The sequence below is a fragment of the Strix uralensis genome, chromosome 5, assembly GCF_047716275.1.
Source record: "Strix uralensis isolate ZFMK-TIS-50842 chromosome 5, bStrUra1, whole genome shotgun sequence".
NCBI lineage: Eukaryota > Metazoa > Chordata > Aves > Strigiformes > Strigidae > Strix > Strix uralensis.
In genome coordinates, this window is record NC_133976.1 from 72,092,570 (window position 1) to 72,113,611 (window position 21,042).

A 21,042-nucleotide genomic window follows, 5' to 3' on the forward strand; every position below is an offset into this window, starting at 1 on the left:
TTCCACGTTGGAATAACCTGGAAGAATAATTTGGTGAGGGTGGAAAATATGTGGTTCTGTACCTGTGTTTCTCTTCTGAGTCTGATAAGGTTCTGTAGTGCACTTTGATGGGAAGGTAGGGGTACTGATAGCTGTGGAATTGAGCACGTCATTACATAGTTAATGTACCTAATGTAAATGAGAACCCGGAGTACTGATACATTTTACATTTATAACAGTTACAATATAAAGTAAGTGCTGTAAGTTACATCTTTTTCTCTTTCTTCCCTCAAAACCCAGGAATGAGGTGGGTTTTCTCCCCCTTCAAAAATGGAAGATTTGTGCATCAGTGATTACTACTTCATGAAATTATTAGCTCAAGCCCTCACTTCTGTGGTAGGTCAAAATGTAGGAGCACAGATAAATCTGAGAGCTGCAAAAGCTATGACTGTACAAACATTAAAGCTAGCTCTTTAGACATGTGTATGCTGCTCTGAGCTCCTGAATTCTATTTATGCATCTTTTGTGCACCCCAGTGCTAGCTAATACCTGTCACCACCCGGACTGGAAGCCCAGAGAGTCACAAGGGTTCTGTGATCCCCCCGGGTTAAATTAAGGTGAAACACCAAACGACTGGTTAAAATGTTTTACTTGCGGTAGAAAGCAGTTCAAACTTGGAAATGGGTAATAAGCAAGGAAAGGAAAGGAAAGAAAAGAAAAAGAAAAGGAGAGAGTCAAACAAATCCGGATCACCACCCCTGGATCCAGTGTTGTCTCAGGTCCTGTAATCTTGGATGGTGGCTGCACCACACAGCAAAGTTTCTGTCGCCTTTTAAGTTCATCTTATCAGCTGATCAGCATACTTTGGGTTTTTTTCTCAGTTCCCATAATGTTGCTGACTTCATGCTTCTTGATCAGTCATCCGGCTCTTGGGGCAGAAATGATCACCTCTTATCCGTCCTTGTCACCTCTTCAATGGTGAAGGCGCGAAGTCGTTAGCAAGGCATGCCTGGTGTCTGGCTTACACAATAGAGCCACAAAGTATCGGGCTTACCCAGTGGAGCCGGTGATTAGCAGTCTTGTGCTTTAGGGGAAACATTTGGTTTCATTCAGTCCGTGTCTCCCCCTTTGAGGCTTATCTAAGGAGTTTGTCAATACAACTGCAAGGCAGTGGGGGGGTGCATCCTTCGATACACTCCAGCTCCCTTGGGTGACATTCCTCAGATTAATCACAAAGGCCACAGCTTGTCCTTAAGGTTTTCTGTGTCGATGAATGTTTAAGGCACTACTTCCTTCAGTCCCTTACAATACCTTTTTAATAACCTACTAGGAATAAGACTTGCAAATGATGAAATAAGATATCCTTAAACACTGAATGTTAAAGAACTGAAATTCTTTAAAATAAATTTAAAAAACCACCCACAACTAAAAGAAGGAATGCATATTTCAAAGTTCCTTTGTTTGCAATCTTCTTGCAAACCAAGACAAAAGTTTACGGTTAATGCTTCCTTGAGGAATGGAGGATTTCTTCATCTTGTGGGATGCTGTGTTGAGCAGTCTGCCTCTTATCCTTATGGTGGGTTTCAGTTTTACAGTGTCAGCAACAGTGTGAGCGTGCCCAGCCTGCTTGAAGTTGCTTATATCTTCTGGCTCTATTGCAGAATCTTAGTGAATCTATGAATAAGCATCACATTAAAAATAGTTGTCCTTGTGCCTTTCGAGATGCTTCCGTTACATTGGTACCTAGTCTAAAATGTGACTTTAACTCCTTGAGTGATAATTTTGATTTAGATAGCATGTTTCAGAATTGTAAGTACCAAAATCCCATTACTCGCTGCAAAGCGGTGTCAAAGTGACAAATGTTTGGAATTCCTCCAGTTGTGTATTGCCAGAAAGGTTTGTAATTGGAAAATCTTAAGACCATCTGTTTATATCTTTTTGCTTCCTGGCTTTTTATGTGAGCAGCTGAGAGGACTCTCTCTCTCATTTAAGATGTGTAATTCTGCTGAATTTACACCCACATATAAAACAGCCTTTTCATGCTCTCTGCAAATACAGCATAATTCTTTTGACCACAGAATCAATTGAAGTATATCCTTCCATTAATTTAAATTTCCCAGTGTATGCTTCTCGGAGATATGTTAGTTATACTTGCATACAGGGCTGGGCCTCTGTGTATGGGAATGGGGGATGAGAACATTTCAGCTACATTCCCAGGCACTTCAAATGTAGCTATTGCATGTTAATGCAAAGGATATTGCTGTGTAGATGAGACTTATTTTTGCAGATTTCAGTTCTACTTAGCAAATTTTGTCCTGAATAATCATTCCCATGTTATAGTCAGTTGGTTCTGGACAGTAGCAAATAAACGAATTCAAAACTTTTTTGATGAAAACCTTTTCTCATTGGCCAGCAATCAGATTTTTATTGCTTCCTTTCTGGGCAGATAAACTAACAAATATATAACTGGAGCTCATAATATTATCTAGCTATTCCCTTCCTGTAACCATGCAGAGCACTGAAGACACCTCTTCAGTTACTGGGCTGTTTGTCATATGTATAATATGGTATATTTGAATCAGAAATATAATGCTAACACTTTTAGTTCTAGATCCTATATGTGATCCCAGAAAACCACGTTGCCTAGACAGGCAGAAATTGTGTTTGGGAGAGGAAGTGTCTGGCTCTTGCTTGCTGGGTGTGGAGAGCAGGGCTTGGGGACAGAGGGACAGTTGACAGTCATATTGGATCACTTCCACCTAAACACAGCGGAAACAAATGCCATGTGTAAATGTTAAAACACCAAGGTCTGTCATAGAAGTCAAGTATAATGTTTCATCTGTCAACCCATGGCCATGCTCAGCATCATGCTTTGCCGCATTTCTTTCACTGTGCTGCCTCTTCCCACCCAGGAGCTGGGTGAGGGGGTGAGCCTGTGCTCCTCTGGCCCCAGCCAGTGTCACACTGCTTGCTGCTTTCTCTCACCTGCTCAGTCATTTGTGGGTCGGAAGAGCAACTCCTTTTACATTTGCTCCTATTCTGGCCAGTGCACTCAGACTGCAGGTGCATGTTTGGTGTCATTGAGGCTGGTCTGTACCTCTTCCTCCATGGTGGTCAGGAAATCTTGACTTGCTCAGTGAAGCAAGAACTTAACTGAAAATAATGCCAAACTGCACTTTACTGAAAAGAAATAAAAAGTTTAAAAAACAAACAAACAAAAAAACCCTAACCAACCAAACAAACCCCAAACACCCCCCACCCACCTCCAGAAAAGTGGAGAATAGGCTCCCAGGTATACAGCTTCTTTAATTATCTTTTTGACCAAAACTGCCATAACATACGAATACATTAACTGCAGAATACGCAGGTCTCAACTTAAGGAAAAGATAATAACTATTTTATCCAAATATTTCTAGAAAGCAATAGAAATAGTATTTTTCTGTAAAGAAAAGAGCAATTCATTTCATCTAACAGCAATTAAAAAACAAAACAAAAAACCCCCCACCCAGTTCTATCCTCTTTCCCATCAGGCAGCAATGTTCCATTGGAGGGACTCCCTCTGCACTCTGTGCCCTTGATACATCTCCCACATCATGGGAAGACCTTCTGAATCTACAGACAGCAGCCGCAGCTTCCTCTGGGTTCAGAAGTGGCCTGTCCATGCTGCTCTAACCTTGTAAAACAGTGGCTTCTGCAGAAGTCCTCCTAGAAGGCATCCCAGGAGAAACAGGCTGCAGTCCCTTAGGCAGTCAGTCTACTTATCTAGAAATGAGCAGTGGTTTCCAGAGTCCTCCTTCCCTTTTTCAAACCCCAGCACCACATTGTGATTTCTAATGTTCCCCTCTTCCTTCCCCACTTGCGTTTTCTGCGAGGATTTTAAAATTGCAGCTGGGACTCCACTGGCTGATGCGTTTGCAATGATCCAGGAGAGGAATTTGAATGACAAAAAGCCAAGCTACATAAACACTTCATGGTTTTTGATTAGCTAATTGTTAAATTAGGGTGAATATGCTTACAGTGCAAAATTAAAACAATGAAACAAGCTGTGTTTTCAACCTAATTGATTACCTTGTAACTTAATTTGTACTAAGAAGCTTGATAAATGAGATTAAATATTGCAGAGGGAAACATTGATTGCACACCAAGCATGGGAATATATTTGTATTCTGGCAATTTGTAGTGAAAGCCTGCAAAGAGCAACTGAACTAATTTTTTTTTCTTAATTTCTTTAATTTGTCAAAGGAAGCTTTTGCTTTGTTACACGTTTACAAAATTATCCTTTTTTTGCCTTTCTCTTTGTTTAGCCCTGGTTTTGCCACCTTCTTTATCTGAGCCCCACTTTCCTCCTTGCTTCATTCCCTGACCAGCCTGTTTCCTGCCCTGGCCGCTTCTCTTCCCTGAGCTTCCTGTGAGCCTTGTGCTTTTGTCTGTCCTCTGTGTCCTGCCTGACCTGCAGTGATCCCCAAAGGAGGGTGCAGTCCATGTCATCAAACACAGATCCCACTATACTTGGCCTTCTAACCTCGGGCTTTAGCTAAGTGATGTGTTACTCTTACCCATGAAGCAGATCTCAAAAGAATTTGTTTGCTTTCTCCAGGCATTTGTTCCTGTGCTATGTTTTGCTGACCTCACCGATGTGTCAGTATTTATTTGTAAAAATCATGCATTAGGAGTATACAAAATTGGTTCAGTTTTGTGCTCCAGTTTATGGCAGGACTTGCGTGGGGGCACTGTCCTGTGGCCTCCATCACTGGCCCCCACTTCAAGTTGTGAACTGCCCAGGATTTATCTGCCTGGTGCTCTGCTTCTCCTCATTTTTAAATAGGACTACTGTTTGCTTATTTGCTAACATTTAACATCAGTTAACATTTTTAAGGAAAATATGATACATATAATGTAAAATTGTTGCTGAATCTCTATGTGATGATGGAATTCAGTCTGGTTTTAACTAAATTATTTTTTGTATGGGAAATGTCTGTCTCCTGTACTGAGTGCTTCATATTAAATGGGCTTTTTCTACCTCCATATCTGTTGGGTACTGTTTTAAGGCTGTCTGTCTTCAATTAAGCTTTTTTTTTAATCAAGCCAAACAATTGCATTTTCAAGTAGTATAGAGTAGCATCTCTGCAGTGCATCTAAATGACCAAGAAATGAGTCAGCAATGAGCCACACACACACAACGCTGATATTATTTAAACTTTGTGAGTAGTAAAAGCTCACTTTTTACATATGAAAATCTGAAACAAGCAGTTACTATACATTAGGTAATCTAATACAGCAAACCACTGACAGGTGCAATGAAAATATTAACCACTTGTGTTCAAATACATTCATTTTCAAGAATGAAGTGTGACTGACAATCTGTGCTTTGAAATGGTTTCTGAAATAAGGAACTATGTGCTATGGGGACTTGGAACCTGATGGGTGAGTCTCATGAGTACTGATCCTCTGCTCAACTAGTGCAAGGTGGTAAAAGGGCAATTAACTTCTTTCAGATAATATATCATTTTAAAATAGCTGTGCAGAATTAAGGTTCACAAGGAAAAATGTGTGTCAAATCCTTGCATCCTCTATTCTGTTTACTCTCCCCTGAACAGTGTTACTGTCTCAAGGGAGTTTGCAAATTAAATACCACTTAAGACAGTGGTTTGTCAGGGCTTAAGGAGTGATGCTGGCAAATTGCTACCACTGTTCCTTGCAGAGGATGGTGGTTGTGGGTACCAGCCTTTTAAATCACTTCTTTTCATATAATCTGATGAGACAGCCTGTCAGTGCAAGACCACTCTCTCAAGGCATTTTGCTCATTTTTGTCCACCCATTCAGCAGTTTAAAAGCTTTCCTGTTCAGCCCTACAGCAGAGACAGAAATGGTGCATTAGTCTCTATTTGAGCCTTCATCCTCCTTACCATGGAGCAGTGTGTGCAGAGCAGATTCACAGTGCAAACCCCCTCCCCTGTCAACCCATCCGTGATCAGGTGGAGCTTGGTTTCGACCTTCCTTTTAATTGGTTCGCTCCGATGTGTATTTGACTTGGAATCTCTGTGTAGTCCCATGCAAACCGCTTCTGAACCCAAGCAGATTACATGTGCAGTCTCTGTGTATTTAATGTGTGCAGGCTGCATGAGTGCTTCAGGGGGATTTGGTAGAGGGTGTAGTACAGCTTTGTGCAAATTTGTGAATACAGAAATGCAGTCAGATAACTCCTTTGATGGAAGTATATAGGTAAAAAGGGTATTGTCATGATTTGCAGACCTAAATAGCGGTCTCCCTCCGGAGATGGTCAATATGAGGAGATTTAGCTTCTGTCCTATAGAGAAGTGCATTTGTATCCTTCCTTCTCTCTGTTATCACTGTAAATAGATTGTAAATTACAATAGTGATTTTCATGGTGATGGCAATATTGGTTAAATCTGTCTGTGAATGAAGTTCTCTAGCAGCATGCTGCATGTATTGCAGTATATATCCTGCCTGTTACACCCATGTCTAGTTTGGGTAGACATCTTCATTTCTACATGGACCTTTAAAAATGGGGGTGAGGGGGAAAGGTAGGAGGAGAGAGAGATAGATGTACACATGGTTGCAGTACAGTATGGCCAGTCCCTGGTGTAAGGCTCCTATTTTGTTAGATTGTTTTTTGACAGTTTAGCTTTGATGCTGACTACTTTACTATTTTTATTACAGAAATTAAGCATCACAGGTTAAGCATCATCTTTTCCAAGTGTCATTTTTTACATTTCCTCCAATGTCAACAAACCTATTCCTGTGCTCGTTGGGTCTAATTTGATATTAAACAATACTGACTTCACTGTCATCATGTTAAAAGGGTCTTAGCTGGAGGTGTCTTCATTTCATTTCCCTATATTGGACAGAGCACCATCTTCCTTGGTCTCTCCTCTGAAATATCACTGCTTTTTTGCAGTCCCTGGAGGTGAAGAGTGTTCACCTTTGAACATGGGAGTTAGATACAGGCAGACTATACCAAAACGAGCCTTTGCTCCCTTCTCCAAGCTGCCAGCTTGTCCCTGGGCTCTCCACAACATCCGTCCCCGGAGACTTGGTGCTTGTAGCAATGCCTCTGCTGCGAGGATAAATGAAACATGCCAGTAGTCCATGCTCATGGTTCTACAGGCAAAAAATAAAGGGGAGAGGGCATTTTTGGGGTTAGAGAGTACTCGGGCAGCACTTAGGCTGGGCAGCAGTGCTGCGTGTGCTTCCAGGTGCCGGACAGCTTGAGTCTCATCCCCCCGGGACAGGGACCAGCCAGGAGGGCTTCATCTGCTCTGGCATTTGCTCCACAGGGACAAGGGCAGTAGTGGTATAGGTGAAAAGCTCGACTAAGGGCTGACAAGCAGACGTTTGCCCACGTGAAAACAGCTTTCCTTGCTGCTTTGGTAGCAGCAGGGCTGAGGTGTGAATAAGGCAGCGGCTGATGGCAGGGCCAGGAGAGGCACCCACGTGGGATTTCAGCAACCCAAGGGAGGTGGTGTGGCCCCTGGGGAGGGCTTTTACTCCCCTTAAAATCACTTTGAGTGACTGAAGGGAGAGGAGGAGTAATTTAAAATGCAATCTTTGCTGACAAGAGGGGAGGGAGTAATTATAATATTGAAACATTATTTTGGGAAAATTCTATGTGGCCCATTAAAGAAAAGGCTTTGAAAGATTTAGCTGCTTAATTCTGTTTATCTGCTGTTAGATCTTTAAAAAGTCTCCCGGAAAGATTCAGAGCAGTATCTGAATGCACAGACCTCACCCAGCAGCTCCTCTTCCTCAGCCTAGAGGTTGGGGAGGAGGGAGCACACAGCTTGCTGTGTGTGTAATTGCTCCAGCTAATGAGCAACAGTCTTTTTTTCATAAATGCCCAATGATCTTTATGTTTCTATGCTTAAAATGTTCAAATAGTTCTGATCAATAATCTGGAGAATGGTCTGTGCCTTCTCCCAGATGCAGTACAGGGCTGGAATTAACTGAAAATGCTTTAATGATGGCATATTACTTGTAATTATTCTGTGGCTTTTAGTCTGCTTTTACCTTCGGTGACACATGTTCCCTCAAAGAATGCTTCTAGCAATTCTTGCATCTTCCAGTAACTGCAGAAATGCAGGTGGAAAGGGATCCAAGCCTAGAATTCAGAAAATACCATATAAATTGGAGCAGAAAAATATTATATGGGTAATATTTCATCTATAACTTAACTTTCCAGTGTATTATTGGCATTCTATCATGTGAAATGTAAGCATGGTACTAATTTGCAATAAATGGAAGGTCTCCAGAGGCAGGTAGCTAAAGACACTTTTGCATCCGCTATCCTCTGTTTGAGGGGCTGGTTTTTTCTGCTGCATTTCTACTTGTTGAGATTATTAAAATGCAGGGGTTTACTTCCCTCCTCTCAGACATCTAATGAGGTGTTGGGTGTTGCTTCTAAAAAAAAAAAAAAGAAGTGGTGACTTACTAAACTCATGGGCTGTATATTTTTAAGACTTCTGAGGAGGTGCAAAGACACTTATGTCAGTAATGTATTCCTCTGAGAAGGTATTGGCGTTTGCTGTACAGACACCTATTGGACTGTTTTGTTTAGTTACCAGAGACTTGAAGCTATGTTGCTTTAAAAAAAAATTTCTTGTCATATGGGATGGTGAGGTGCAGAACCATAATTATGTGCAGACACAGATGTTTATTTCTTCCTTTGTACTTGTTTTCTCGATGTTATTTGGGAGGTAGGAAGACACTTTGACTATAAAAAATATAGTTTCTGTGACTTTTCTTCCTTTTTGTCTGTGCAGTTAGTCAAAATTTGGTCTTTGGTTGACCCGCTGGAGGAATTGGTGATGATACATAGTTAGGTACATGTATGCAAAGTCCTTCTCTCTGTAAAGAGGAGGGTTTGGTCACCAGGGTTCACATCCCTGCACTTCTCCTGGGTCAGGTTCCCCTCCCTATGCATCCACAATGGCTTTGTGGACCTGCCAGGACCCAAATCCAGCTCTGTGCAAGGGTTTTGTCTTTCAGGCATGCATCTGCCTATGTGTCACCAGCTGAAACTCCTCGCCCAAATAGTTCAGATCCCAGATCCTATTTGTATATACTCCTGTTTGGGGTGCACACAGAAATAGATGGGTTTGGGATCTGAAGACTGCTGTCCTCTCCAATACCACCTGTGTGGAGAGGCTCACCAAGCACACACCTTCTGTCTTTGATGTGAGCATCTCTAGGTTTCCCTCTGTATATATCTATCAAAAGCAGAGCACCCAAATCTCCAGGGGCTCTGCCTGTTATCAGGCTTCTGTAGAAAAAGCCATCTCAGAGCAGTTGTTCTGGTGTGGTGCCCAGCATGGGCACTTTAGTCTGGAGTAGAGGGGCCAGGATGGAGACAGATTTTGAACGGTCCCTTTGACTCAAGTACTGAGGTTGGGAAGTGTGGAGTGTTGGGTTTTTTGGTGGGTTTTTTCTTTTTCTTTTTTTTTCTTACAGATTTAGGTTATCCCTTCAAATTCTTCCAGGCAGTTTCCTCCCATAGGTAGAGCCTTATTTATACATCCCACCAGGCACTGGAGCTGAAGCACTGCCCTGGGTAGGCTTTGTGTTCTGCTTCACCTTGGTTTTGCTCTTTAACTTCTGAGTGCAGGAGAGGGGCAGAACAGATGACTTCATGAAGTGACTGAAAGGATTTTGTTTTTTTTTACTGTATTTGAAAGATATTTTAAATTTTAATAAACACAACCACAGTAATTAAGTAATATCATTCTGAAGATATAGCCTTCATGTGCATTAACATACTTATTTTTAATGCTTGGTAGCTTGTTTTATACAGTGTTATTTCAGCTTTCTTTTATAAATAATTTATTAACTTATTTATTCTCTGCACCACTAGAGCATTTTTGTTTTCAAGGATTTGACAGAAGGCTATGGTATTCCTAGAAACTCTAGAATCAGACTAGAAATTCCTTGGGACAAAATTATCTTGTTTTGTGGTATGTTATAGTACCTGACATAAAGGAGTTTGGACACTTGGGAGCTTTAAGGTTGCTTCGTTTCAAACCTGGTTACCAAGTGGCTGCTTTCAGACAACGGCTTCAGATGAGGAAAAAATTCAACTGGACATATATGAACATGTAGAAAAAAAACAGGCTTTCTGTGGTACCTAGAAAGCCAATGCAAAAAAAGATATGGTGAAGATAGCAACATGATTAATCCCAGGAACATCAATATTGTTTATAGCCTTTAGACACAGGTGTACCCAATATCACAATACTTACTATCGCAATGAGAAGTTTTTCTGAAATAATTCCTGGAAGTACCACAGAAAGTGGAGAAAGGAGAAGTACCACCTCTCACAAAAGAGCAATATCTTAGAAGTTGCTACTCAGAATACATCATTGTATTTTGTTTGTTCCTACAGACACCATTTTTATGAAACTTCAGGAAATGCAGCAAACAGTGGTGTTAGGTAACTAAGTACAATGATTTACCTAGTGGTGGCATCAGTGTTGTGGCATGACCTGCATTTCAGGTAACACAGGAGCTCTCACTGGTGACCCTGGCAGGCAGCAGGCACACTTTCATCAGGGCTTTTGTCCCTTGGGTGCATGGTGGCCTGTGACCTGCCAGGCGGTTTCCCACAGGAGGTCAGGCACCAGCTTGCACCCGTATATATTGCAAGGTCCAAGTTTGTGCTTTCGCTTCTCCTGCTGCAGACCCATTGGGTGTCCTCTGGCTCTTGACCCAGGCTTTCCCTCCTGCTATTTTTGCCACTCACATGTGTCTTCTCTCTCTCTCTCTCTGACTTCCCAGCCGCTGGGCCAGTCGCAGCACCACTGCGCAGCGGAGGAAAGACCGCCTGCGACAGCACTCGGAACACATCGGATTGGACAACGATTTGAGGGAGGTAAGTGGCATCATCTGCGGGCAGCACGAGCTTGTGATCCAGGAGGTGAGATTTAGAGAAACGATGTGTTATTACTTTGGGCAGTTTTGTGGCTGCTCTAAGGTTTGCGAGGGTCTCTAGCCATTTAGATGCTGCTTGTCACAGATGTTGTACAACTTCAAAGCACACAACATAAGTAAAATGCTTTTGTTATTCGGGAATAAGACAGCCCCTTTGTGATCAGGAAAATGGCTTATTTGCTGATTTAGACCCTGGTTGTGTTACTGCATGTAGAGAGCAGAGGTCTGGCACACACCTGAGTGAGGCTGCTGAGCTCTGGCCAGGGTGAAGGTCTCTGGAAAAGTCGAGTCCTTGAATAAATGTCAGTGTTGTAGAGGTGAATGAGGTAGGGCTCTTTCTTTTTTTAAAGGAATTTTTTTCTCTCTCTCTTATGTAGATTCCTGACATGAGTAAGCCTATTTGAAAGGTTAAGACTTAGGGGCCTAAAGCTTGGAAACTCCCATGCATCTTGTAAATGTCATTCACATACACTCATTTCTTTCCCATCTTTTCAGTTTCTCATCCTTCATTAAATGTTTTCTACCATATTTTTCTACTGATGTCCGTGTGCTTCTTTTGTATATCACTAGCAAAAATAAAACATTCATGCTGTTTTGTGATAAATCTTGCTGAATAATGTTGGCTGGTGTTGGCATTTGCACTCTGAAAGAACCCAAAGGGATGAGTGGACTCCTGAGCCACAGTTTTGAATGATGTTTCATGGAAACACAGCAAAACAGCACTTGTCCATGTTTGTTGCTATTTTTGCTAACGTGGCTTTGCAAGTATATTTTAAATGTTGTCTCGTGTGTATATCTCAATAGAGCCTTTTCAATACTTTGTCATGTATTTACTTTCTTCTTTTTTTGGCTGTGGATCATATGCATGCTTCTTTTGCTTTGTTTCCTCTTTCTTTCTGGCTATTCTGCCATTGGGGCATCTGCCTCCTCTTAGCCATCGGAGGAGCTTTTGCTTCGTCAGAACTCAATGGCCTTCTGGGAGTGGGATCAGGGACCACCCCCTCCTGCACGGCCTCCTAAAAAATCCTTCTCTGAATGCTGCCTGGTATGTTTTAGTTTTTCTTGTTGAAAGCTGCTTTTGAGATGTAATTAGTGTGAGGAACTGCTGTCTTCACTGCATCTCAAACCTCTCCCTTTCTTGTAGAGTATGAGCATGTCCCTGTAGCACTTGGAAGTGTGGTTATAATCGGAAAAGCAGCTGGAAATCAGCTCTAGGCTCCCATACCAGCTTCATGGCAAACATGACTGTTCCAAGGCTGAAAGATGAGAATTTTGTTTTGCTTCTTTTTTCCCCCATGTTGCTCTCCTGGCAATTCAGCTTAGGGTGTCAAACCCAAAAAAGCATTGCTTTCTGACTGCTGGATTGTCACATCCTGGTGTGGAAGAGGTTGGTGGTGTGTGGATGCTGATGAGCAGCAAAGGGCAATCAATTGGATCTTTCATCCCACCCTTATTCTTTTCTTGAACTTACAGGAGTTAATAATTTTTTAATTTTTATTTTAGTATAGTAACAAGACATACAATGAATAAAGTAAGGTTATCCATGTTTTGTACTCTTCCGACTATAACCGCACTTTGCATTTTATTTATCCCTTTACATTTAAAAATAAATATTAGATTTCCTAACTATATATTCTCTGTATTACTTTTTCACTGGTTTTGTTGCTAATTTTTGCACTGAGTTAGATGGAAGTCACTTGTGAGATTGCTTGCTGAACAACATGCTTTCATCATCTGTGATTTTTTTTTTTTTTTATTCCCACATGTAGTTTTTCAACTATTTTAAGTCCTTACAGTATCAGTGAAACTGTAATTACCTAGCTAGCACTTTTGCTGAACACAGTTTTCCATGGCAGAATCTGACGTTCTTGTCTGACCTGTGGGACTGATGTTAAGTGGTTCATGCTCAAATTTTGTATTGAAAAAATCCAATTGTGTCAGGAAAAACTGTACTCCCCCATAAAAAGAGTGAGCTGTTTCAATTAACTTCAGTGTGTTTGGATTTTGCTTTTGCTTTTCCTGATCTAGTGGAAGGTGTCCCTGCCCATGGCAGAGAGGTTGGAACTAGATGATCTTTAAGGTCCCTTCCAACCTAAACCATTCTGTGATTCTATGAAATAAATTATTTTCTCCTCAGACAGAAAGCTCTAAGGATGCAGCAGCTGTAGTGTCCTCTCAGTTCCCCAGAAATCCCAGCCAGCACCAGCGCTGAGTCACTGGAGAGGTGTGATCAGCTCCTCTCAGGGGAAGAACGGTCGTGTTCACATACCGTCCCCCAGAGAGGCAGCATTAACTGGATAAAAACCCGCTATGGAAATGGAGCATTCCCACACCAGGCTATGAGCACTATGCTTCAGGACTGTTTTATCTGACAACATTATATTATTTCACTCTTTTTAACAAAAACTTTATGAATAATGCTTGGGCAACTTTTTGACAGGCTTCATATTTGCACACCTAAATGTGGCCGACTACTTAGCTTTGCTCAGCATATCGCCCTCTCACTGATGTTGGGGGTAGAGGACAGTTTGTTGATTGGTCTGTGGTTTTTTGCTTAACAAACCCCCCCCCCCCCCCCCCCAAAACAAAACAATAAAAAAAGCCCTGAACAGTGAGGCAATGGAGCAGGAAGGTTTAAAAGTCTTTTATTATAGCTTGGATCCATTTTTTTTAAAGAGCATGGCCAATTTTTGTCCATACTTCTCAATTACCACCCCGCAGTAAAAACATGAATGACCCTAAATGTCAGTTTCCTTTAAAATGAACTTCACTTGTAGTTAAGAAGTTAATTGAGAATAAAATCAATTCTGAATTTTTTTTTCCCCTCACAAAAACTGTACAGATGGAAAGCAATGGATTAAATCTTTCTCCTTCACTAGGTGTATTTCTTGTGATTTCTTTTCATAGGACTTTTTCCATTCATGTACAGTCTGCAACAAATTAGACAAATTGTTTTTTTTAAATTTTTACTTTTTTTTTTAAGTGAAAACCAAATAACAATGGAAGAAAATTTTACTTGATATTTTGATTTTATTGCTGAATGAAGGTATCACACTTTCATGCACTTGCTGTGGCTACCTTTGTGCTAGTGCTTAACAGCACGGTTCACTAGCTAACATTGACTGTTTTGGTTCCACGCAGGAAAATATCTTCTTTTTTCTGTTGTCAAAAGGGAGCATTCCACTTCTCCAGCATGACACCTAAGCATCAGACAAATCATGATGTTGTTCCTAGATTAACACTAGCTCATTCCTTTTCACCAGCATTTGCTTGCCTAGGATTAGGACGAGGAGAATCTCTCTGACTTGTAATATCTAAAATTATTCCATTTATTTTTAGAAATACATGCAGGAGGCAAGGAGTTTAGGAAAAAATTTAAGGCAGCCCAAACTCTCAGACCTCTCTCCAGCTGTAATTGCACAAACCAACTGGAAATTTGTGGAAGGGTTACTGAAGGAATGTCGCATGAAGGTAGGTCCTCCTTCTTCCCGCTGCCTGCTGTCCCCTTGCTCTTAGACTGAGCCTAAACAGCATCTGTAGATGGTGTCCTGAAAGTCCTTCAGCAGGAATGCTGTTGGTCTGTTGGTGTACCAGGCTATTGCAGGGTGGATGTCCCTTTAGTGTTCCATTTTTCAACTGCTAGGAAAGAAAGGAACGTATGATCGCTCTTCTGTTTATGCAGTCAAAGTTGGTGAAATGAGTTAAAAGGACGGGAAGAAAGATCAGCATGATCAGACATCTTAGGGAGGATTTCCTTTAATTGTTCATATGTAAGTGTATCCTAAACATAACCGGCTTGAGACCCACAGTCAAAAAAGGAAGCGTTCAGCACGTGTGACTGCTGTTCATGCAGAGCAAATGAAGTACAGCAGTTTCTAATGTTGAAGAAGCTTTTATAGCCATAGAAATATAACTTCTTTGTGTCAGTTGCAGCTGCTGGTATACTGTATTACCTGAGTTTTAAACTTTAGATACTTCAGATACTGAGTAAGACCGAAAATGTATCTAGCTCTGTACTCTGGTTTTGATACTGGTTGGTAATAGATCAACAGCGTAGGAATAGGACAATATATAAAGCGTATAGAAATAGGACAGTATGGAGTAATCAGGCAAACTTTTTTTACTTATTCTTTTTAATTTACAACCTCTGTAAAGAATTCAAAGGTCAAGCCATTAGCCATGGTCTCTAGATTAAGCATATTTAAGTAGACTCATCTATAAATTCTGCCCCTTGTTGAATAACATTCTTAGAAACCTCTGGGGATTTTTTTTTTATAGACTAAACGCATGTTGGTAGAGAAGATGGGCCATGAAGCAGTTGAGCTGGGACATGGAGAAGCCAACATAACAGGTCTGGAGGAAAATACGTTGATTGCTAGTCTCTGTGATCTGCTAGAAAGAATCTGGAGCCATGGTCTGCAGGTCAAGCAGGTTGGTAACTGGAAACTCGGGACTCTGTGTGTACAGTACTCTAGAAATACTGAATGCCATCTCTACCTTTTAAACTGCTACTCAGTGGTGTCATTCCAACTTGAGGTGGGAGGTATCTTTGGGCTCAGAGTCCCTGGTTCGTATCTTGTGAGGGCTTGGGTAGTTTGGGGGTTTGTTTTGGGGAGGTTTTGGTTTGTTGGTTTTTGTTTTTTTTATTTGAGAGGTACCTCTGGAAATTGCAATGATGGTGTCAAGTAGGTGTTTGGCTTTTTCTCTTTCAACCTTCAGAAGGGAAACCCAGGGAGAGGACAAAGAAACAAGGCAGGTGATGTGACTGCTAGGTCAGTGAGATGGTCCTCTCCTCTTTCTGAGGTCTCATGGTCCAAGAGAGAGGGACTGATTCTTACGACTGAGTGTTTGGCCAATTGAAATGCCATCCCATTATTTTGCTGTGTTCACTGGCCTCTTTTGCCTGATTTATTTAAAGCTATGTTCTACATATTCAATTTTCAGGGGAAATCTGCTCTGTGGTCCCATTTACTTCAGTACCAGGAGAGAGAAGAGAAGCAAGAGCACAGTGCAGAGTCCCCAGGTGAGTACTTGGCAGTTGACTCCACGTCCATCACAGTGAATGAACTTGGGCCTGGGAGGAACAGTGCAGCCAAACAAAACCTATGCAGGATTTTCAGTGTATTTGCTTGCTAATATCACATTTACATTTTGAGAACTTTCATAATCATTACAAAGATGCCTTGATGTCTGGACAAAATAGATTGACATCGTTGGAGGCAAATGAACATACTTATCCCTTGTGCCAGGGTAGAGTTAATTTTGTTCATAATAGCTAGTAAGGGGCTATGCTTTGGATTTGTACTGGGAACAGTGTTGATAATTCAGGGATGTTTTAGTTACTGCTGAGCAGTGCTTACACAGAATCAAGGCCTTTTCTGCTCCTCGCACCACCCCACCAGTGAGTAGGCTGGGGGTGCACAAGAAGTTGAGAAGGGGACACAGCCGGGACAGCTGACCCCAACTGACCAAAGGGATATTCCATAGCATATGATGTCATGCTCAGCATATAAAGTTGGGGGAAGAAGGAGGGAGGAAGCGGGGGGACAGTCGGAGTGATGGCGTTTGTCTTCCCAAGTAACTGTTAATGTGTGATGGAGTCTTGCTTTCCTGAAGATGGCTGAGCACCTGCCTGCCAATGGGAAGTAGGGAATGAATTCCTTGTTTTGCTTTACTTGTGTGTGCAGCTTTATGCTTTACTTATTAAACTGTCTTTATCTCGGACCATGAGTTTTCTCACTCTTATTTTTCTGATTCTCTTCCCCATCCTACTGGGCGAGAGCGAGTGAGCAGCTGTGTCAGGCTTAGTTGCCAGCTGGGGTTAAACCACAACATCCCTGTCTGGAAAATCACTCGATGTTTGTTCACTACCATCATCCCCTTTTAACCAGCATTGAGTGAGGTGTGAGAAGCAGTGCTTCCACAAGAGGAAGCACACGTTTCTGAAGGAGATGAAGGTGTGGAGCTGTGGCTAATATAGCTGATGTTTTTCTTTCAGTGAGCATAATCTGTCTCCCAGATCCCAATGTGAATAACTCCATGTTCAATAAATATTTATACTGGTGGACAGTACAGTTCAGAAGTTGTGTAATTAATCTCTATCCATCAATCTAGGTACTCAGTTGATGATTTGGCTTGGCCCTTTACAATCACTAAATTACATCTGTGTTTTGAGAGGTTGGTTTTCTGATGACCTTGAGATCTCCCTGCCCCCAGGCTGCTGCTGGGTATTGTAGAAGAAGTCTCTGAACTTCAGTGGGTCATCTTCCAAGGACTCTCCAATCCTCCAGATCCTGCAGTTTGGAACTTGTATGATCAGTCCTCAAAGACACATCTATGGACAAACTAGTCTTGCTCATGAAAAGGCTTTTTAATAAGCTTCAATGAGTAATGCACTAAGCAATCTGGCTGGCAGGCACAAATTCCTGAGAGCAAAATGTGTCACCACAAAGCAGTTTGATCAGAGTAGCGGAGCACAGAAATGCTTGGCATCCTTAGCATCGGATATGCTACTGTAGCTTAATTTTATCTCATCCATCTTGGTTGTGAGCTTTCTATAAAAACATATTACTAATAAAACTCACCACCATACAGATTTATGCTAATGTATTTCACATACGAAAAAGGAAGCTGTTAAATCTCCAAGTTCAATGCTGGATTAAGGAAGGAATAGGTAATGTATTAAGCATTTTTCATTTTGTCTGCTTCTACATTTCCGGGATAGAGCTAATGATAATGCACAGAAACATTGCAGTTACCAGACACTTAAGATTGTTTTCAGCTGGATGTAAAACAAATGCATTGCAGACCATTACTGTAATTTTGTATTAACTTCATACATTTTCTCCACTGCAGTTGCTGTTGGAACAGAAAGACGAAAGTCTGATACAGGAATTACTTTGCCTACTTTGAGGGTTTCCCTGATACAAGATATGAGGTACGCAATTTGTTTCCTAAAGCATTAATTGTGGTTTTAATTGTGTAGCATAAGGTGAAGATCCTCACTGGCTTTGAGTCTACAAAGGCTAAGGAGAATTAAACCTTCTCCTTAGTCTGCATTCAAATCTACAAAGCGTTGCCTTTTTATTTTGCAAAACTTTTTGCACATTCACTTGATTTATTTTAGCTAAAAGACAATGAAAACCACATAAGTTTTACTGGGGTTTTTGTTTTCCCAGGGAGGTTCTAGCGATAAAGCCATCTTCTACAGATAACAGTGGATATGTTAAATTCCTTGGTACTTTGAGTTTGTTTCGTTTTGTTTATTTTAAATTACTGACCAAGCAAGTACAGTTGATAGACAAAGCAAAGGGATATAAAAACCTGCTTGCAATGCCTGAGCGATATTCTTTCTTCTCAAGTTAGCGTTTTATAGCAAATAGTAATAAATGTACAAATTTAGAAATGTAATCAAACCCAATATTTGGGTGAATTTAAAGTTGGGATGTGAAGTAAGGGCAGGTGCTCTGTAGGAGACCACAGCATGGCTGTGGAGAGCTTTGTAAGCAGTGTTGGTTGGGAAGGATTAGAGAGTGAGAAGAGGTGGAGGCTGATGTGACAGCACCAGGAAGTTCTTCAGGGCATCTCCTTGATCAAGCCACTGCCAGGTCAGGCCACTGTTTTGACACTTTGCTTGCCATGGCTAAGGATTGCAGTGGGGTAAAAGTGCCATGAAAAGAGGGGAGGAGTAATGTAATAATGCTCATCTGTAAAGAGCTGCTAGCAATTGCTTAGCAATTTAATGCGTGAGGCAACATGAGTATCGTTTCTTGTAATACCATGTGCTTCTTCCACGTAAAAATATGGCAAAAAATCTTATGGTAGAAATAAGATTAATTGTAGTTTGTTCACATGATTATAGTGATGTGATTTTTACTATATTACAGATACGCTTTTTTCTGATGTGAGATCACACAGATTAGTCAGACTTTTCTGAAAGAAAATTACTGTACTTCCCACCTGCAGTGTGCAACCTTTTTGTTTGATGCTATGTAGTTTGAGTCTTGTGCTCTGATTTCGAAGAATATGACATGCCACATAAGGCTAAAACAGCATGCGAAAAAGGGAGGGGAGGATATATACAGTGTAATTAGGAGTATAATGCCAAGAGGTCATTTTGAACATGTGTCTGTCATTTTAGCATCCCTCTCATGGGATGTGGCAGCTATTTACTTAATTCAGTCCTGCAAGGCTGACAGGCATGTAGGGGGTCAGTCTGAGGAAAGGGTGAAGGAGGATCTGGAGCGGAAACTCACGTGCTGGGAGGGGACTGCTGACAGAGGAGGCTATATGCACTCACTGCTGCGTGCGCGGGTTTTGTCTTCTGCGTACTTCCACTTGAGTAATGAAAGCCCAGCACAGATTTGAGCTCTCTTGCTTGAATCGCAAGAGTGTTTCCACTGCTTTCCAGAGAAAAAGTACAGAAGCAGAACATCACCTTTTGTAATATCTTGGGTATTAGTGATTGTCCACAAACGTGTCTGGTCATAGAAAATGCTGGGCAGAAGGTGAGTTGAATTTGTCATCTTTAATTTCATGGCATACTTTCTCCCACTTGGAAGGAATGCTGCTTAGTATTTGCTTGCACACATAGATTTATGCTGAAGTTAGAAGGATGGGTAATTGTTAAATTGCCAGGGTTGTGGTGCTAACTGAACTAATGGCTAGAGGATTAAGCATTGCCTTAAGCACGACTTGTTTTTGATGGCTCAAGCGAGGTTATGTCAACAACTTAAAAAGCAGGGCTGAATCACAGTCACACTCTGAATGGGCCATGAGCCTGTGCTACAGGTAACATGGTCTGTCCTCTGCCTCCATCGCAAAGCCAGGCATCTTAGATGTGGTAAGGAAGATGCTCAAGATGTTTATTTTGATTCTCTGCACGGAGAGTCTCTGCACAAGTGTGTTTGGGGTTATGCCCTTCAGCCTTTCCCCTGGGCAAGGATCTGCAGCATCTCTCCCACTCCTCTTCCAGCTCCCCAGCAGACTCCTGCTGCAGCCTGCCTCCAGCACAGACTCACCCCTCAGGCACATTGCTTCTGTCCAGCCAGACCAGTCAGCACCAAGGCAACTCCCCGAAACCTTTGGTCCAGCTGGGTTCAAGTTTCAGGTCCTTCCCCTTCAGGCAAGCTCTTCCTTGCTACCAGCGCTTGCTTTCATGCCCACATCATGCCTCCCCTCCCGGGCACCTGGGCCCACGGCAGTGATGCTTAACCTGCTGCAGTCAAAAGAAGCTGGGTTAGCAAAGATCTGCTGCCTATGTGGGGCAAGCTAGTATGACACGTTTCTGACTGTGCTGGGATGGGGAGCATGCACACACCATCCTCAGGGGCATGGTGATACTGAGCAGCTGTAACCTCTTCTGTCAGCACTGCTATTTGCAGAGGGTATGTCTCGCCATACCCCAGGCTTACATTTGACAGGGTAAATAGATTTTTCTTTATTACTAATGGGATTAAAAGCAAGTCCCAACCTAGGGAGTTGTATTGAAATTGCTGTTCAGTGATCTGACAAGAAGAGTTTGCTGTGCGGTGGTGAGAATACTGTGCTTACGTTTAGGTCACCGATAAAAATAGAGCTGTTCTGACTCTCACAGCTGAGTGTGAAATAAATTTGAGTTCCTGAATGCTCTGTTCTGTTACACTCTGCTTTTGCTGACACCAAGACTGATTACTGAATCTTTTTAATGTCTCTGGCAAGCCACATGGTTGCAGACCTTTATTTTTCCCAAATCCACAATTAATGCCAATCTGGTCTGAACCAGAAACAGGTAATGAAGAGGCACAGACCATGCACAGAATAAGATTGAGTCCATCTGGACTTAAATCTTCTCACAGTAAAATAACATTCTACTCAGTGTTTCCTGTTAGATGTAATTCAAGCTGAGCACTGGGGGGGAAGAGAAGGGAGATGATAGTCTGTGCTTTGATCTTCCCATCTCAAAAGACTTGAAAAGTCTGAGGAGAGTGTCTCAACACCATGTAGTTGGGTGTTGTGTGTACCCTGTTTCTCAAGGACTCCAGATCATGTGCCCAGCTGTCTGGGCTGGAAGGTCTAACGCTGGCTGCCATGCTCTGAGCCAGTAAGGGCTTTCCAGCACCAAGAGCAAGGCTCTCGGCAGCG

The 21,042-nt window shown here is 41.9% G+C and overlaps 1 protein-coding gene across 5 annotated transcripts in view; it reads left to right on the plus strand.

Moving 5' to 3' along the window:
- Nucleotides 1-21,042, plus strand: part of DENND5B (DENN domain containing 5B) — a 117,683-nt gene that overhangs the window by 80,616 nt on the left and 16,025 nt on the right. For 3 of the 5 annotated variants that reach the window (XM_074871573.1, XM_074871572.1, XM_074871574.1), the window contains 6 exons: nucleotides 10,768-10,861; nucleotides 11,855-11,965; nucleotides 14,260-14,391; nucleotides 15,199-15,351; nucleotides 15,865-15,943; nucleotides 17,776-17,857. In XM_074871573.1, coding sequence (XP_074727674.1) covers nucleotides 10,768-10,861; nucleotides 11,855-11,965; nucleotides 14,260-14,391; nucleotides 15,199-15,351; nucleotides 15,865-15,943; nucleotides 17,776-17,857 — 651 coding nt within the window. The remainder of the gene's footprint in view (nucleotides 1-10,767; nucleotides 10,862-11,854; nucleotides 11,966-14,259; nucleotides 14,392-15,198; nucleotides 15,352-15,864; nucleotides 15,944-17,775; nucleotides 17,858-21,042) is intronic. The other 2 variants (XM_074871577.1, XM_074871575.1) reach the window with 1 other exon arrangement.